The sequence below is a fragment of the Sander lucioperca genome, chromosome 1, assembly GCF_008315115.2.
Source record: "Sander lucioperca isolate FBNREF2018 chromosome 1, SLUC_FBN_1.2, whole genome shotgun sequence".
NCBI lineage: Eukaryota > Metazoa > Chordata > Actinopteri > Perciformes > Percidae > Sander > Sander lucioperca.
The window spans coordinates 38,852,265-38,866,393 of record NC_050173.1 but is presented as its reverse complement, the minus strand read 5'-3'; the positions used below and the strand labels follow the sequence as shown (position 1 = coordinate 38,866,393).

At 39.9% G+C, this 14,129-nt stretch overlaps 1 protein-coding gene across 1 annotated transcript; it reads right to left on the bottom strand.

The window, feature by feature from the left end:
- Nucleotides 1–757: 757 nt before the first annotated feature.
- On the bottom strand, nt 758–13,870 carry sncb (synuclein, beta). The gene is made up of 6 exons (XM_031319647.2): nt 13,677–13,870; nt 12,491–12,624; nt 7,768–7,797; nt 7,392–7,477; nt 3,150–3,236; nt 758–1,594 (listed from the first exon to the last, which is right to left on the bottom strand). The coding sequence occupies exons 2-6, from the start codon at nt 12,609–12,611 to the stop codon at nt 1,565–1,567; spliced, it is 354 nt and encodes a 117-aa protein (XP_031175507.1). The 5' UTR covers nt 12,612–12,624; nt 13,677–13,870; the 3' UTR covers nt 758–1,564.
- Nucleotides 13,871–14,129: the final 259 nt, after the last annotated feature.

Below are 14,129 nucleotides of genomic sequence, written 5' to 3'. Positions count from 1 at the left end.
GACTTACAGTGACTGACCTCAGCAAGAAAAAAATGATTGGTTAGAAAAATATACTTGCTTTTTAAGAATTCATTTCATAGTAAATGATTTACTCTTCTACGATCTCAAAGTCATTTACATGTAAAAGATCATTTTAAAACAGTTAAAAAAAATAGATTTATTGGAATGTTTTCATCAAGTGGCTCTTTTTCAACCAAGAAAGACGAACCATTGTGAAAAGAAAAAGCCTTTTTCTGTCTACCAGACCTTACACTGGCCCGGTGGTGTCTTACAGCAGTTGTTTTGTACCTGCAGTGTCTGTGACTCCCTTCGCGGCCGAGTGGCTCGTGCCTTTCAGGCTCTCAAAGGATTTCTTGAACGAGGCCATGGCTCCTGTCTCTGTCCCTGCAGCGTCCACACATCCGTCTGAGCTGACAGCGGTGGGAGAGGCTGTTTAATACTCTCTGTTTGAGCCCGACACCACCGAGCCTGCACGTTCCAGCCGGATTAACCTAGACAAAACCCACCCAAAAGGGGCCCGATCAGACTGGCATCCCAACTATGGCAGCGTCCTGCCAATTGCCAGAGCCCGCTCAGCAGATTTTACACATCCTGTAATCAAACCCCCAGACAAGAGTGAGCAAAAGAGGAAAACATGTGAGGACGATGCATAATGGAGCCTCACTTAGATCAACAGGCAGAAAAAAAAACCAGAAAAGAGGTTTAAAATCTAATGTGATCAATGCGAAATTAACACTAACAAATGCTTTCTTTTTTTCTTTTTATTTACAGAGGAATGTATGTCTGGCTTAACACATAAACCTTTATACTGACAAGTCCTGCAATTTAAAGCACATATTGATATGACAACCATTATGATTTCAAGACATAATATATTGACTTTAACTTGTTAAAATCTTCAGTACACACAAACACGCACGCACACACACACACACACACACACACACACACACAAACATGTATACTCTGTCAATTTCTAACAGATTTACTGGAATGATTTCACGAGCAACTATAAAGATACAATGTAAAAAAAACCTCTTAATTGAAAAAAGTTCAAAGAAATTTCCAAAGAAATGCAGAAAAAAAGAAAAGAAAAAGGAAAGAACCCATAAACAGGCATTGTCGACACTCAGGAGGATATTATTGTTTTCATATCTGCTTGCAACCGGACATATTTATTTTTTCCCACTCCCAATGTCTCATTGGAAGAGGATGAACATCTATTGCACGTTTTTAAATACATATACACACAAGCACAAAGTCACAAGCCCTGGCTCTGGTCTCATTTCATTGGGAGGGAGTCAAGGAAATGAGACAGAGAGGACAACTCCTACATCTCAATAAATACCTACACCCAACACATTACATTAATAACATGACATTTACAATATATAATAATAAAAGATTTGTCTTGAAGGAAGAACATTTTTCAGTGGGAATGCTTGTCTTTTTGTTTTTTGTTTTTTTGCAACAGGGTATAATTGTTATGGTTTCAGCATTTGTCCTTTTTATTGTTAGAAATATTATTGTGCTGCTGGTTGGTTGGTGGCTTGGACTGGTGCTTTTACGCTTCTGGCTCATAGTCCTGGCTCTCCTGGAAAAAAGAAGAACGGGTTTTAGGAGACAGGCGGGTCAAATCTGCAGCACAGAGAAGCTCCAGGTTAAATTCAACAGAAAGACTTTAATTTAGACTTAATCGCATTAAAATCGACTTCTATCGGTTTAAGAAGAATATATATGACAGAGGGCTTATTGTAACACATGATCTCGCTCTGCTGAAGGTAATGATGTCACTCCATCACCGCTGTCTGCTGCTTCAGTGCCTCTCTGCAGCCTGCAGAGGGCAGCACAATCCTACACTAGCTTCAAGGACGTGTCGTGATCACATTCCCAGCATCCTTGTAACCCTGCACACGCCTCCTCCACGCACATGATAAAAAAATAAATAAAAAAACACAGCCTCCAGGAATGTGCAATAGGATTAGGTCATCTGATGTGTTCACAAAACCAAGAGTGATACTGGATGAGATGGATTTTTATCTCCAAATCCTCCCTAAGAGGGCTTGGTTCACTCTGCAGCACTCAGACTCCATGTTCACAGCAATGCAGGAAGACCCTGACATCACCCACAATGCACGGAGGCAAAGAGCGTCATCACCACACCCATTCCGACAGAGCTTGCACATCGCTGGTGTAGCAAAGGGTAGGGGGAGGGGAAAGCGATGCGGAGGAGAGAGAGACGGAGGAGGACATGGATGACACAAGCGATGCTGCCTCTGAGAAATTCACTTTTAATTTGCATTTTAGGGAATTTCTTAGTTGTATTCCTTTAACTGATGAATGCACTAATCCACTGATGGAGGCTGCAAGTGGAAATGGAAAGAAAATCCAACTAAATGCACTAAATTTTACATTATTAGAGATCATGCAAAATCTCACATGAAATCTTCTTCTAATTGAAGCAGAATATTTTAAAATTCTCTGACAATGTAACAATTTTCTGGCTAAAAACATAACTAACGCAGTATTTAAATCATATATACTGTACTAGTAAAATTATCTTTTTAACATTATGTGCATTGTGGGATATTTTTATTCACTCTTGGCTATTTAAAAACTGGTTACAAAGCAATAGGTTCTGCACATTTTGTCTCGCTCCTGACGGCCAAATTCCAAAAATAACCATCTGTGTCAGACTCGCATCCTTCCTCCACAAACACACGCGCACACGCACACCGACACACACCCAACGCTCAGTGTAGGTAGCTGGTGCTATATTTACTATACTCGCTATGTGGCAATTGGCTTGTTAAGCGCTCTGTTTTCATTCCTAGAGAAAAGAAGGATTACCTCAGCGTATGCTGTAGTGTTTGAGTGGGACAGAAGTGGAGGGTAAGTGTGGAGTGCTATTGAAATGCAATACAGCTAAAATGTGTAGCTATGCAATGCTGGTGAACACTGATGAACCTCCATCTACTTTAAGTGTGACTTCAGTCCACGACTTTACTGTTTTTTTTACAGGCTTTTCCCAAAACATACAAAAAGCTATTTACTAAATAATTAAATAGTTTGATTTAAACACCGAGACGTGAGCTACATTATTGTAGAGCACAGACAGGTATGCCATTTGTGTCGTGTAGGCTAATTACCTGCTGGGACTCATCATATGTCTCCCCTTCTGGCTGCAGCATTGCATCTCCCTGGCCCTCCATGGCCTCCTGCCCGTACTCCTCAGGCTGCGGAGACAAGAGACAGGAAGATGGAGATGATGAAGAAAGAAAAAAAAAGAAGCAACTATACGTATTCCTAGTACATCATCATTACATTCGAGTCACAGAGCTCAGCATCCGGTTTTCTGAAAAATAAATACCTGATGATCTTTAAAAACAACAACAACACAGTTAGCGCTTATTTCAACCCTAGAATCCCTAAAGACTCTCAGAGACTGTGCACAACAAAAAAAAAAAGTTTTTTTTAACCCGTTTCTTTAGTTCCAAATCCAGGCAGCCTGTCATACAATATGTCTTTGCTCTTTTTGTACAACACGAGAAAAATATGAATGCTTTATTTTGTATGAAAATATTAAATAATAGAACGTAACATCAATATCCACAAATGTAAGTGATAGAGCTCTTAAAGTCTGGTTCACATCATAGAAATGAAGCGTGGACATCTGTCATGTGTTTGGAGAAGGTAACAGATTTGCAACTGGGGAAACAGATTTAAAAACCATTTTTAATTGTGCAGGGGACAGAATATATTTCATCCAGATGGTTAGAAGAAGATTATGGAAATATCTTCAGAACAACGGTAAGTGTTGACTAAAAACCTTGTGGGTTTTTAGTCATGCTAGCAGCATATCAGTCCATCCACCGACAAAAACAACTGATAAAAGAAAGGCCAAAACTGGGACTAGAGCTCAAAACCATCAAAGCCTTAGTTGGTCTCTCAGCATTTCTCTCACCTGTCCAGTCTGTGGCACTCTGCCCAAAGCACATTGCTTTTAACTGAAGACATTAATCTTTAAAAATGGCTAACAAATATAAAATTTCAATTTGCAACAAGGAGAACTAGTTTCCTAAAACAGCTGGGCACTGTGATTTACAGCAAACATTACTCAAGCAGGAGGAAATTGTGCATTTATCTGGGAGTATTTTCAGCTGTGGACTAATACACATTTGGTGCTCTGAGTATGTATTTACAGCAGCCGAACAATGTAGGGTGATTTAAAATTAACTTTATTGGCCTGTGTTAATTATAATAAAAGTTACCAAATGCAACAGTGTGGCTTAATGACATGTTTTTAAGCGTTTTTGGACTTGGACAACAATAGAGGTACAGAGAAGTATAGGTTTCATTGGCAATGAGAGAAATATAGAAAACCACCAGCCTTATCTTTTAATATTTAAAGTGAAACTGATATTTATTGATTGATTGATATCTTGACACTCAGCAGGTGTAAACAAACTGCATCTCCTTTTGAGAGCTTTGTGAAGCAGACAGCGCTCCATCATTGCTGCACCTGCTACTGCGAGCCCTTAAAACAAAGCTAGTCGGTCACCACACATTTATTTTTAAACCCAGCACTAATCAAGTTAATTAGGCCAGCGAAGAACAGGCCATAATCCTATGGACTGTATCAAGCTGGTGTTATTGCCTTAAGCCCGCCAACACGATTAGCATGGCCTTAAACGTTGCACAATGGGAAACCACCATAAAGACACACCTTATCAGATGGATCATTGCCTGGGAAAAAGTGAACATGGAAAAGGCTCTTTAAGTGATTGTAACAGAAGGGAAAAGGTCACATTTGAATTCAGTTGAGACTCAAGCACAACAGAAGCGGTTTAGGTCTCTCTTTAAGATTATTTTAAGTATTCTAAGTGCAATATTGTATTATATAAATTGATATGTAAGTGCAATTTTAATGTGCATAGGATACCGTACAGTTAAACAGAGTGGATATACCGTCCAGCACATGCTAGTGAAGCTAAGCTACAACTGAACAAAAAGGAGCGCTGCACATGTGATAAGAATGTCAACAGTTTAACAATCTGTTTTCAGGGTGTTGAAATGAGTAGTTTTATCACTCAGATAGTGCCTCCGAGAAGCCTATTAGAGCCGGCTGTCAGATTTACTAGATTAGCGAGTCACTGGAGAGGGTCGAACCCTGAGGGATGAAGGCTTCGGACCTCCCGTTTCACTGACGGTCTGACAGCGAAAGACAAAATGTCACAGATATTTGTCATTTAACAAGCCAAAAACAATGAATAAAATGTGTATCACTCAAATTTCCAAGCTTGGCTATATGTAGATTTTTCCATGTTCTGTGTTTGTGGAAAATCAAATCTGTTCCACCTCTCTCCTCAGATCGAAGTGTGTATAAACTGATATGAGAGCAGACAGAAAGTGGTGACATTAGCAGAGGTCTTCAGGGGTCAGGTTGTGTTGAAGAAAGCTGATATTCCCACAGAGAGATTGAACAGTGAAACAGGCTGGGAACTGAAGCTATGTCAAAGAGTGAAGGCAGGTCTGTGTACAGAGCAGACTGTGTGAAACAACAATTTAACTTCAGGAACCCTCAAGTGTAAAGCTGTCAATCAGCAGTTTACCCATTTACATTTTACATTGTAAATGTTGAGGAAAGCAGAATCATGCTGTGGAGAGTTTTATTCTTGCAAGTGCTGAGAAACATGTTTATAACATGTTTTTTTATTACTATTATTATAACTGATTCAATTTTCTTGTTCATATACTTTATGTATATATATTTATATATTGTTTTCCTATGTCTACTTAATGTGTATTTGGGTTATTCTGATGTGTGTACATTGTTTTTCTTTTTTCTTTTGAGCTGCTGTAACACAGGAATTTCCCCAGTGTGGGATTAATAAAGTCTATCTTATCTTATCTTATCTTAACTTAAATACACAAGGAAACACTCGTTCTCAAAAATATTATCATTTTTTTCTCTGGTTTGAGATATTCAAATACAGCAAAGTTCTGTGCACACGCAAATTCATCAGCCCGTGTTTATCCCTGCTGTCTAAATCTGGCTCTGCTACAACCACAGTCCTGTACAGACTTTAATGAACACAACTTTTTGCAAGTTGCCAACTGTAAGTGAGGATCTGGAACGGAGGTTTCTTTTTTTCTGTCACGTTTTCTCATGCACATGTGCACAAACATAAGTAGACTCAATCAAGAATAACAGTAAACTTTTAGTAACTAAAAACGTTTTTTTTTTTTACCATGCATATACAAGGTAGTTTGTAGTCATTTCATTATAGGCATGCAATTAAAGGGGCACTCCATTGATTTTACATATTTGATTTATTTGTCAGGAAGAGTGCTACTCAGCCTGTGAAAACACTCGTATAATATCTTTGGTAGCTCTGAAGGAAGTTTTGCTTAAGTCTGAAATAATAACCCAAAGACACTACTGGGTTGCATTTTGGGAAAAGTATGATTCAGTGATTTAGGGATTAAAGTCAGAATATATCAGTCACCGCTGCTTCAATTTTGGCCATTCTCTTTTAAATCTGTATAGTGCGAGTGCCAAAACTTTGTGGAAGTGAAATATTAAATTGGTGGAATATCTCTTTAAAAAACATTTTTTTCAATTTGAAGTATAAAGGGTGTCATTCAATGCATTTTGTGTAAGGGCCAGGGGTTTTGGTAAAGCTGTAAAAATGTTGTTGTACTGCATTACCTAATCCTACCCTCTGATAATAATCAAACTATTAATGAAACAATTACTCAACAAACTGAATAGCTAATTAACAAAAAATTTCAAGTTTTTATCAAGAATTCACAGGTTCCATCTCCTTAAATGTGAGGATTGGCTGTTTTTCTGTGTTTAATATTATTGGAAATGTCATATCTTAAGGTTTCAGACAAAACAAACAATTTCAAGACGGCATTTTGAGCTCTGGAAACGTATAATATAGATATTCTTATCATACGTCATATAAAGCTTTTAAATGTGCATTGCAGTTTTTTTTCAATCAGCTTTGATATAATTTCACAGTTAAGGGCCAACTGACTGTAATACTTTGGGTAACACTTTACTTGAAGTTTTCTACATTAGAGTGACATGACACTGTCATGAACACATGAACCCTAACCCTAACCCTAACCCTAACTTGTCATGACAAAACCGAATGACACTTATTAAAAGAAGTGTTATGTCATAAATGTTTATGACTTGTTTATAATATTTTATGACACGTTCATGACAATGTCATGTCACTCTTATGTAGAAAACTTCAAGTAAAGTGTAACCATGCTTTGTCTGATAACAGGAACACACTGAAGAAACTACAACAGTGTGTTACGCATCTCTATGTGTGCTAGCAGGGAGCTGATGGTGACTGTAATGGCATACATACATTCATGTCAGCAGGAAACTCGTCCTTTTTCCCGAGGCCAGTGGCAGCGACAATGTTCCCGTAGGCTCCAGTGGTCTTCTCAGCCACTGTCGGTAAAGACACACAAACATCATGTACACACACACACACACACGATGTAACAATATCTCAACTGATTCAGCAGACAGATTAAAAGCATGCACATGATGTCCGCCCTCTTTTGTTTCCTAATTGATTATTGTACAGCACATAGTGACCACATACACATTCCCCCTACAACACACACCCCACCCACCATCACCATAATGAATTTGCCATTTCCCATTTAGAAGTGAGTGTATTTGTCACATTGCTACAGTAATGATGTTTAGGTTTGACTAACAGAAGGAAAACTCACCTGTGCCCACGCTGTCTTTGGCCTTGTTACCTGAATGAACAAAACCAAGAAAATTGTTAGAAAAGTTCCTTCAATTACCATTTGATATTTTGCATTTCAAGATTAATGTTCTTATGTGTGTAGATATGGGAACTTTACACTTGCCTGAAAACCAACCACTAAAGCACTACTGCTATTTACTCAGTGTTTTTAGCCTGCCTTTAACTTTGTTAAAATTAGAGATGGTCCGATACCATTTCATTTAGATTACTACACACACAGTACAAGAAGAAGACCCACAACGGAGCACACAGCGATCGCACTCAGCTTGAGTGAAGTGCTACCGGCACGAATGATGTAAAAAAAAAACCTGGAGTGAGTCGGTTCATTCTCCCGGTTCAGTGACATGACTCAGGTTAATTAACCTGCTCTTCGGTCAGTTCGTCAACACTAGTGTTGAAGTACTGCGAGTCAGTCAACCTCCTCTAACTTAGCTAGTCAAAAGATAGCATGGCAACTGCAGATGCAGGAGACCCATCGACAGAACTTGAACCCCCTCCTCTTTCACTGAAGTCGCCGGTGTGGAAGTATTTTGGATTTCCAGTGAGTTATGTTGACAACGTTTGCGCTGTCGACAAAAAAGCCACAGTTTGCAAGCTCTGCTATGTGCGTGTACCATATTCTTCCACTGGCAGCATGACTAACATGGCAGTTAATCTGTGTGGTATATGTTCAACTGTTCAGAAATAGTTTGTTAAAAAGGTCCTATGACATGCTGCTTTTTGGATGCTTTTATATAGGCCTTAGTGGTTCCCTAATACTGTATCTGAAGTCTCTTTCCCGAAATTCAGCCTTGGTGCAGAATTACAGCCACTAGAGCCAGTCCCACAATGAGCTTTCCTTAGGATGTGCCATTTCTGTGTCTGTAGCTTTAAATGCTATTGAGGAGAAGGAGGGGGGGCAAGGTAGAGGGTGGGGGTGTGGCCTTGACCAACTGCCACTTTGCCTGTTTGCAAGCCATGATGTCTCTCTCTTTCTCATGGCCAGGCCAAATGCTCTGGGTGGGTAAAGCAGAGAAAGGGGAGGTAATCTTCCTCCTTCTGACCTCATAAGGAGGAGATTCCAGATCGGCCCATCTGAGCTTTCATTTTCTCAAAGGCAGAGCAGGATACCCAGGGCTTGGTTTATACCTATCGCCATTTCTAGCCACTTGGGGACCATAGGCAGGCTGGGGGAACTCATATTAATGTTAAAAAACCTCATAAAGTGAAATTTTCATGCCATGGGACCTTTCAGACACTTAATTGTTCAGAGAAGACAATGGACATGGCTGTTTTATTGTTTTTTGTTTGTTTTGTTGTGAACTTGAATGTCATCTTCTGTGAAGAAGACTGCAGTTACAAAAGAGAAACTAGATGGCAGGTTATATATATGTTATGGTTACATTATGTTGTTAATAAATGTTTTAAATTTGACAATGCAGTGTGGTACATTGCGAACAAAGGTCAGATATTATATTGCATAAAAGTCTAAAAATGGCATAGCAACCTGTGCTTTAAAAAAAAAAAAATCTAAAAATCGAGAATCAAATTGAATCGTGACACTGTACTCCCATCAAGCTATTTGGGCAATGTGCCCTCTGGTCCTGATCACTCAGGCCTTGTCAACCTCTCTACTGTGCAGCAGTCACATGCCTTATTGGTCCCTGAGGGCCTTTAAAAGCCAACAGAGGAGAGAGGAAATGATGATGAAGTATAGAACAGTCACTACAAAAGGCGAGCCTCAAAGCAAAACATACATCTAAGCTGGGCATCCATTTAAGAATCTGCTCTGGGGAAGTGCAGCTACCGCACTACGTCTACAGTAACACGAATGGATGATAGTCGTGGGTAAGAATTTAGAAATATTAATAATTACAAATGACTTGTGCTATTTTGAAGCTTATTATTCTGCAGGGAAAAAACCTTAGCGTCAAATGAGAAAATGTTTTCTGTAACAGCTTCCTTTAATGAACACAAATATATATGATTTGATTATCATTTTGGGGAAATGTGTTTCAAGCCCGTGAAATGAAAATGAAAAGGGTGTAAAAGATTACAGTCACCTTGGTGGTTATGAAATACCAGACTAAATCTTGTCGCAAGTGTGTCTTGAGGACAAAAAATGTTGTACATAAGAACAAAAAGACTTGATGCACCAACACACAAATTAAAATTAATTTCACATGTGAACTCTCCCTTAAAAATATAAAATTCACAACCACCTAAAATTTGATAATGCATCAAACTAATGATATAATTGAAACAGATTACTAAGAGTGATAATATTTTATAATGCAGTTTCAGGCTGTAGCTATGGTTTAGCAAATGTTGGTTACAGAGATAACTGTAGAAGGGAGCTGCCATATACTGAGACTGTCATAGTAGGATTCATTGATGCTCTGTGAATGAGGCTGTTAGTTGTGCCATTAAATGGCATCTAGTACAGCAGGGTTTTTTTCATTTCTGCCTCCCCTTCTTTCCTTACTCAGGCTGACTGCTCAGCTCAGCTGGGTGGGCGGTCTGCAGCAGCTGTCAAAAAGGTGGGCCACAGGCCAATCGGCTTGCTCTTACCCCTCCTCCAAGAGGGGCCTTCAAGCATATCATACGCAGCTTTCTAGGGCACCGCTATGCTCAACAAGCAGCACGCAGAAGCACGGAGATGCCTTCTTTCCCTTTCTGTGTACCACAGGCAAAAGGCATGAAGGCGACACAGCGTGGAGAAGACGGAAATGAGACTGCACATGTTTTGACTGCAGATTGACATGCTTGGTTCTGGTGATGAGTGAGAGGGACACAGTGCTAAATATGTAGGGTAATTGGATTCCATCTAAATGCAGACACATCTGACAACTTATCCTGGAATACCCAATGTCTCTTGAATGCACCCTAAACTGTCACCGAATCAACGGTATGAGCTGGGTGATTGTAGAACTACCAGCAGGTGTGTCACGGGAAATTTGGGGCCCTCTGACAACAGCTCAGCAACCGACCGAATACATATCTGTACCGACTGGCAGGTTGCAGGACCCGTGTCCAGCTCTGAGTCTCCTGAGTCATCTGCCTCCCCTCCATTCACACCAACAGACCAACTGTAAGCTGACCAGGAGAGCTGGCCAATATGGTAGAAATTAGTCATCTCAAACAACAACATGAGGTTTGTCAGTACAGATATACAGTTGGTGAAATATGTGAAATCACATTAAATATAATAAAACAAGTGATGTTTATTACACTTAAGTGTGTGGAACATTACAGTAATTTTTCCAGCAAAAATGCCAAACATTATTTAGATCCAGCCTCTCAATCATGAGAATCTTCTGTCGTTGTAGACAGTGAAGTCTTTGGTTTTGGACTGTTGGTTGGACAAAACAAGCGGTCTAATGACAAACTACATGACCAATTGTATAATCAAAAAAATAATATTCAGATTAAGTGCTAATGAAAATAGTTTTGAGTTGCAGACCTAGACGTGCTACAACCAAAATATATATATTATATATATATATTATAAATATATTTGTTTAACATTTGAATTCATTGAGCTTGGTATTATGATTTAAAGAATAACCCTGAGTTATGGCCCAGCAAGACAGATAATTAAATAATGCATAGCACTGCCTTTGCAAGTGAAGTGTAAAGCTGGAATATGACTGTGAAAGTTGGCCTTTTTAAATGTTATTGTCATTTTGATCACAAAATGATCAAAGAGATTGAGACAATGTTTTGTCAGTTTCTATTGTACCTTTGCCCAGCTGTGTGTGTAAATGCACCTCCATGTCACATATGTTTATTTGAATAATGATCTAAAGCAAGTGAAACAGATTGGGCCAATAATCTAGGGCACATTTTCGGCAATTGCACTTTAAAATCAGGCAACAGAGGGCACTGATCTGTGCAGATATCTGCAATGGTGTCCATTACAAATTAAGCTGCACTGTAAAGGACAAAAGCAGAGGCCTTTAGTCTGTTTGTCTCCAGGAGGTGACCGCAGGGATGAGACTGTTTTGCAATCTGCTGCCGTCCAATGCACTGACATGTGGCAAGAGCTGCTCCACCATCCTGCTGCCCCACCCCCACCCCTGTTCCCATCCCCTGCCTGGAGCCCATTCAAGTCAGGCGAGAGGGCACGAGGACATTCAGATCCTCGTATCACATAGTGATAATAATAATCAAAATAACTCAGTATACCACTGCATCCTTTTTTTAAACTACTAGTAAATACTGGATAGTGTACAATTGCTGATTATTTAAATACTGCATCACTATATATGTAAAACAAAGATATTGACAAACTGTCAGGCCGATTTATTTATTAAATTACCGCTGCCATAATAAACTACTCTGAATTTCAAGGAGTGCATTCACTTGTACTTATGCTGTACACTGTAACATATCAGTCATTTTAACTTACACCAATAAAACAAGTGTAGTTTAGAGTAAACTGTGAGGAAACCATGCCGTACAGCCTGCTGGTTTCTTTCGTGAGGGAAGCATGCTATGTATTATTCAAATAAAGAATGTTATTGTATAATCTAACCATTTGTTTCAGGACATATGAGGATGCTGCAGGAGCTAAATGATCAAATATCCTCTCTGCTGATTTGTTGCTGCTCCTGCAGATAGGAGGATCATTAGCAGTCTCGATGGGCATGTGTATGATTTACATGTAAATTCACCAGCGGACAGATTTGAGATTGCCTTACCTACAAACATAACTCCTTCCCTAGTCTTTTCAGCCGCAACCGCAACTCCTTCCTTGGTCTTCTCAGCGGCCACAGCCATCCCCTCTTTCGCTTTAGACAAACCCTTCATAAACACATCCATCTTGGCCGAATAACTGTGGAGAGATGGACCATACCTGCTGTCAGTCACCATCACTGCTGTCACTGGGTACAAATGTGAATTCCATCTTATTTATATGCATGTGTACATAGCTCATATTAATAAGCAACTTTTGGTATATTATTTTAATCTATTTCTACAAACCTCTATGGATATATGGATATCAGTGTATTATAGGACCATATGTTATAGTAAAATAATGCAGCACCGCCTCCTGTGGTGGATCCTGACGGCAGCAGTCCAGCCATCAGGCTGTAGTAAAACCCCTCTGTTCACTCATGCATTCAATCCCCTTTTCACATCCTCGTCAAAGCATGAAATATTCAAAGGCAAAAAAAAAAAGGTTTCAATGAAATGGTTAATTGTGGAGGGGCTCATTAATTATAGCTCGCCTGTAATGCTACTCTCAGTGGCAGCGATGGCAGGGCTGCGCCTGGGCCTTTTTAATGGACTGTACATCACATTATACTAGAAGGTGGCATGTATTGCACGAGCTACACATCGTTGCTGGGGGAAGGGAAGCACGATCTCCACTATCACATCTCCACTTATCACGGTTTTAACGTGGAATCGTGTGGATGTAATCTGAGCTTGTCCGATCACACGCAGCCAGGAGAACATTTAAATAAAACAGAGACGGGGCTGCAGACTAACAGCTCGAATTATATTCTTGCATTACACATTAACCCTTCACAGTCCCATCCTGGGTGTTGCAGGTCAAGCCTTTAATTACCACATGCATATCATTTCACGACGTCGACTCGATTTCTCACGTTTGCATCCGTGCATGACTGAATGTATTTGCCATTGCATTATTTTTCAGACACGATTTGATGATAACCTGATAGAAAATGCAGGAAAATGAATACATAGGCTCTGTATATGCAGTAATGTTGGTCAGGAGCTTTAAGTTCTTTTAGGCACGGTGCAAACCTGTGCCTTCCAATGACGACGCTCACATGCATGGTCCTCAAATGGTGACCTATACATGCTTAAAAAAAAAAGAACACTAATAAATAAATGCCAAGGAAAAAAACGAGTCCTTACCTATTTACAAATAGCCGTCGACTTGTCCCCTTATGATTCCGTCGCACAGTCGACTCACACTATCTCTAAATGGGAGATATTTTCAAATGATCACTATAGGTGGGCCTACCGCGGGCAGATTTCCTCCAACAGGGACGGCCCCCTTCACGGTGCGGCTGAGACTATTACGTCCTCCCCCCGCCCACCTCCTTTACTCCCCGCCTCTCTCTCTCTCTCTCTCTCTCTCTCTCTCTCTCTCTCTCTCTCTCTCTCTCTCTCTCTCTCTCTCTCTCTCTCTCTCTCTCTCTCTCTCTCTCTCTCTCTCTCTCTACCATCACTGCTTCCCTTACTGGTACAGCAAAGAATATGACCTTAACAGACACACCTCACCCTGTCCCTTTTCTGTTGCAGAAGTTAGACCCAGTGTCCATAACGAAAAAGCATGTAATATGGCTGTGAAGTACCAATATGAAT

What these genes read in the sequence shown, in the direction of transcription:
- sncb (XM_031319647.2), bottom strand. Translation starts at nt 12,611, where the DNA reads ATGGATGTGTTTATGAAGGGTTTGTCTAAAGCGAAAGAGGGGATGGCT. An exon ending in GGAAGGAGTTATGTTTGTAG is followed by an intron (nt 7,798 to 12,490) that starts GTAAGGCAATCT and finishes TTGTTCATTCAG; the next exon opens with GTAACAAGGCCAAAGACAGC. An exon ending in CATATGATGAGTCCCAGCAG is followed by an intron (nt 1,595 to 3,149) that starts GTAATTAGCCTA and finishes TCTTTTTTCCAG; the next exon opens with GAGAGCCAGGACTATGAGCC.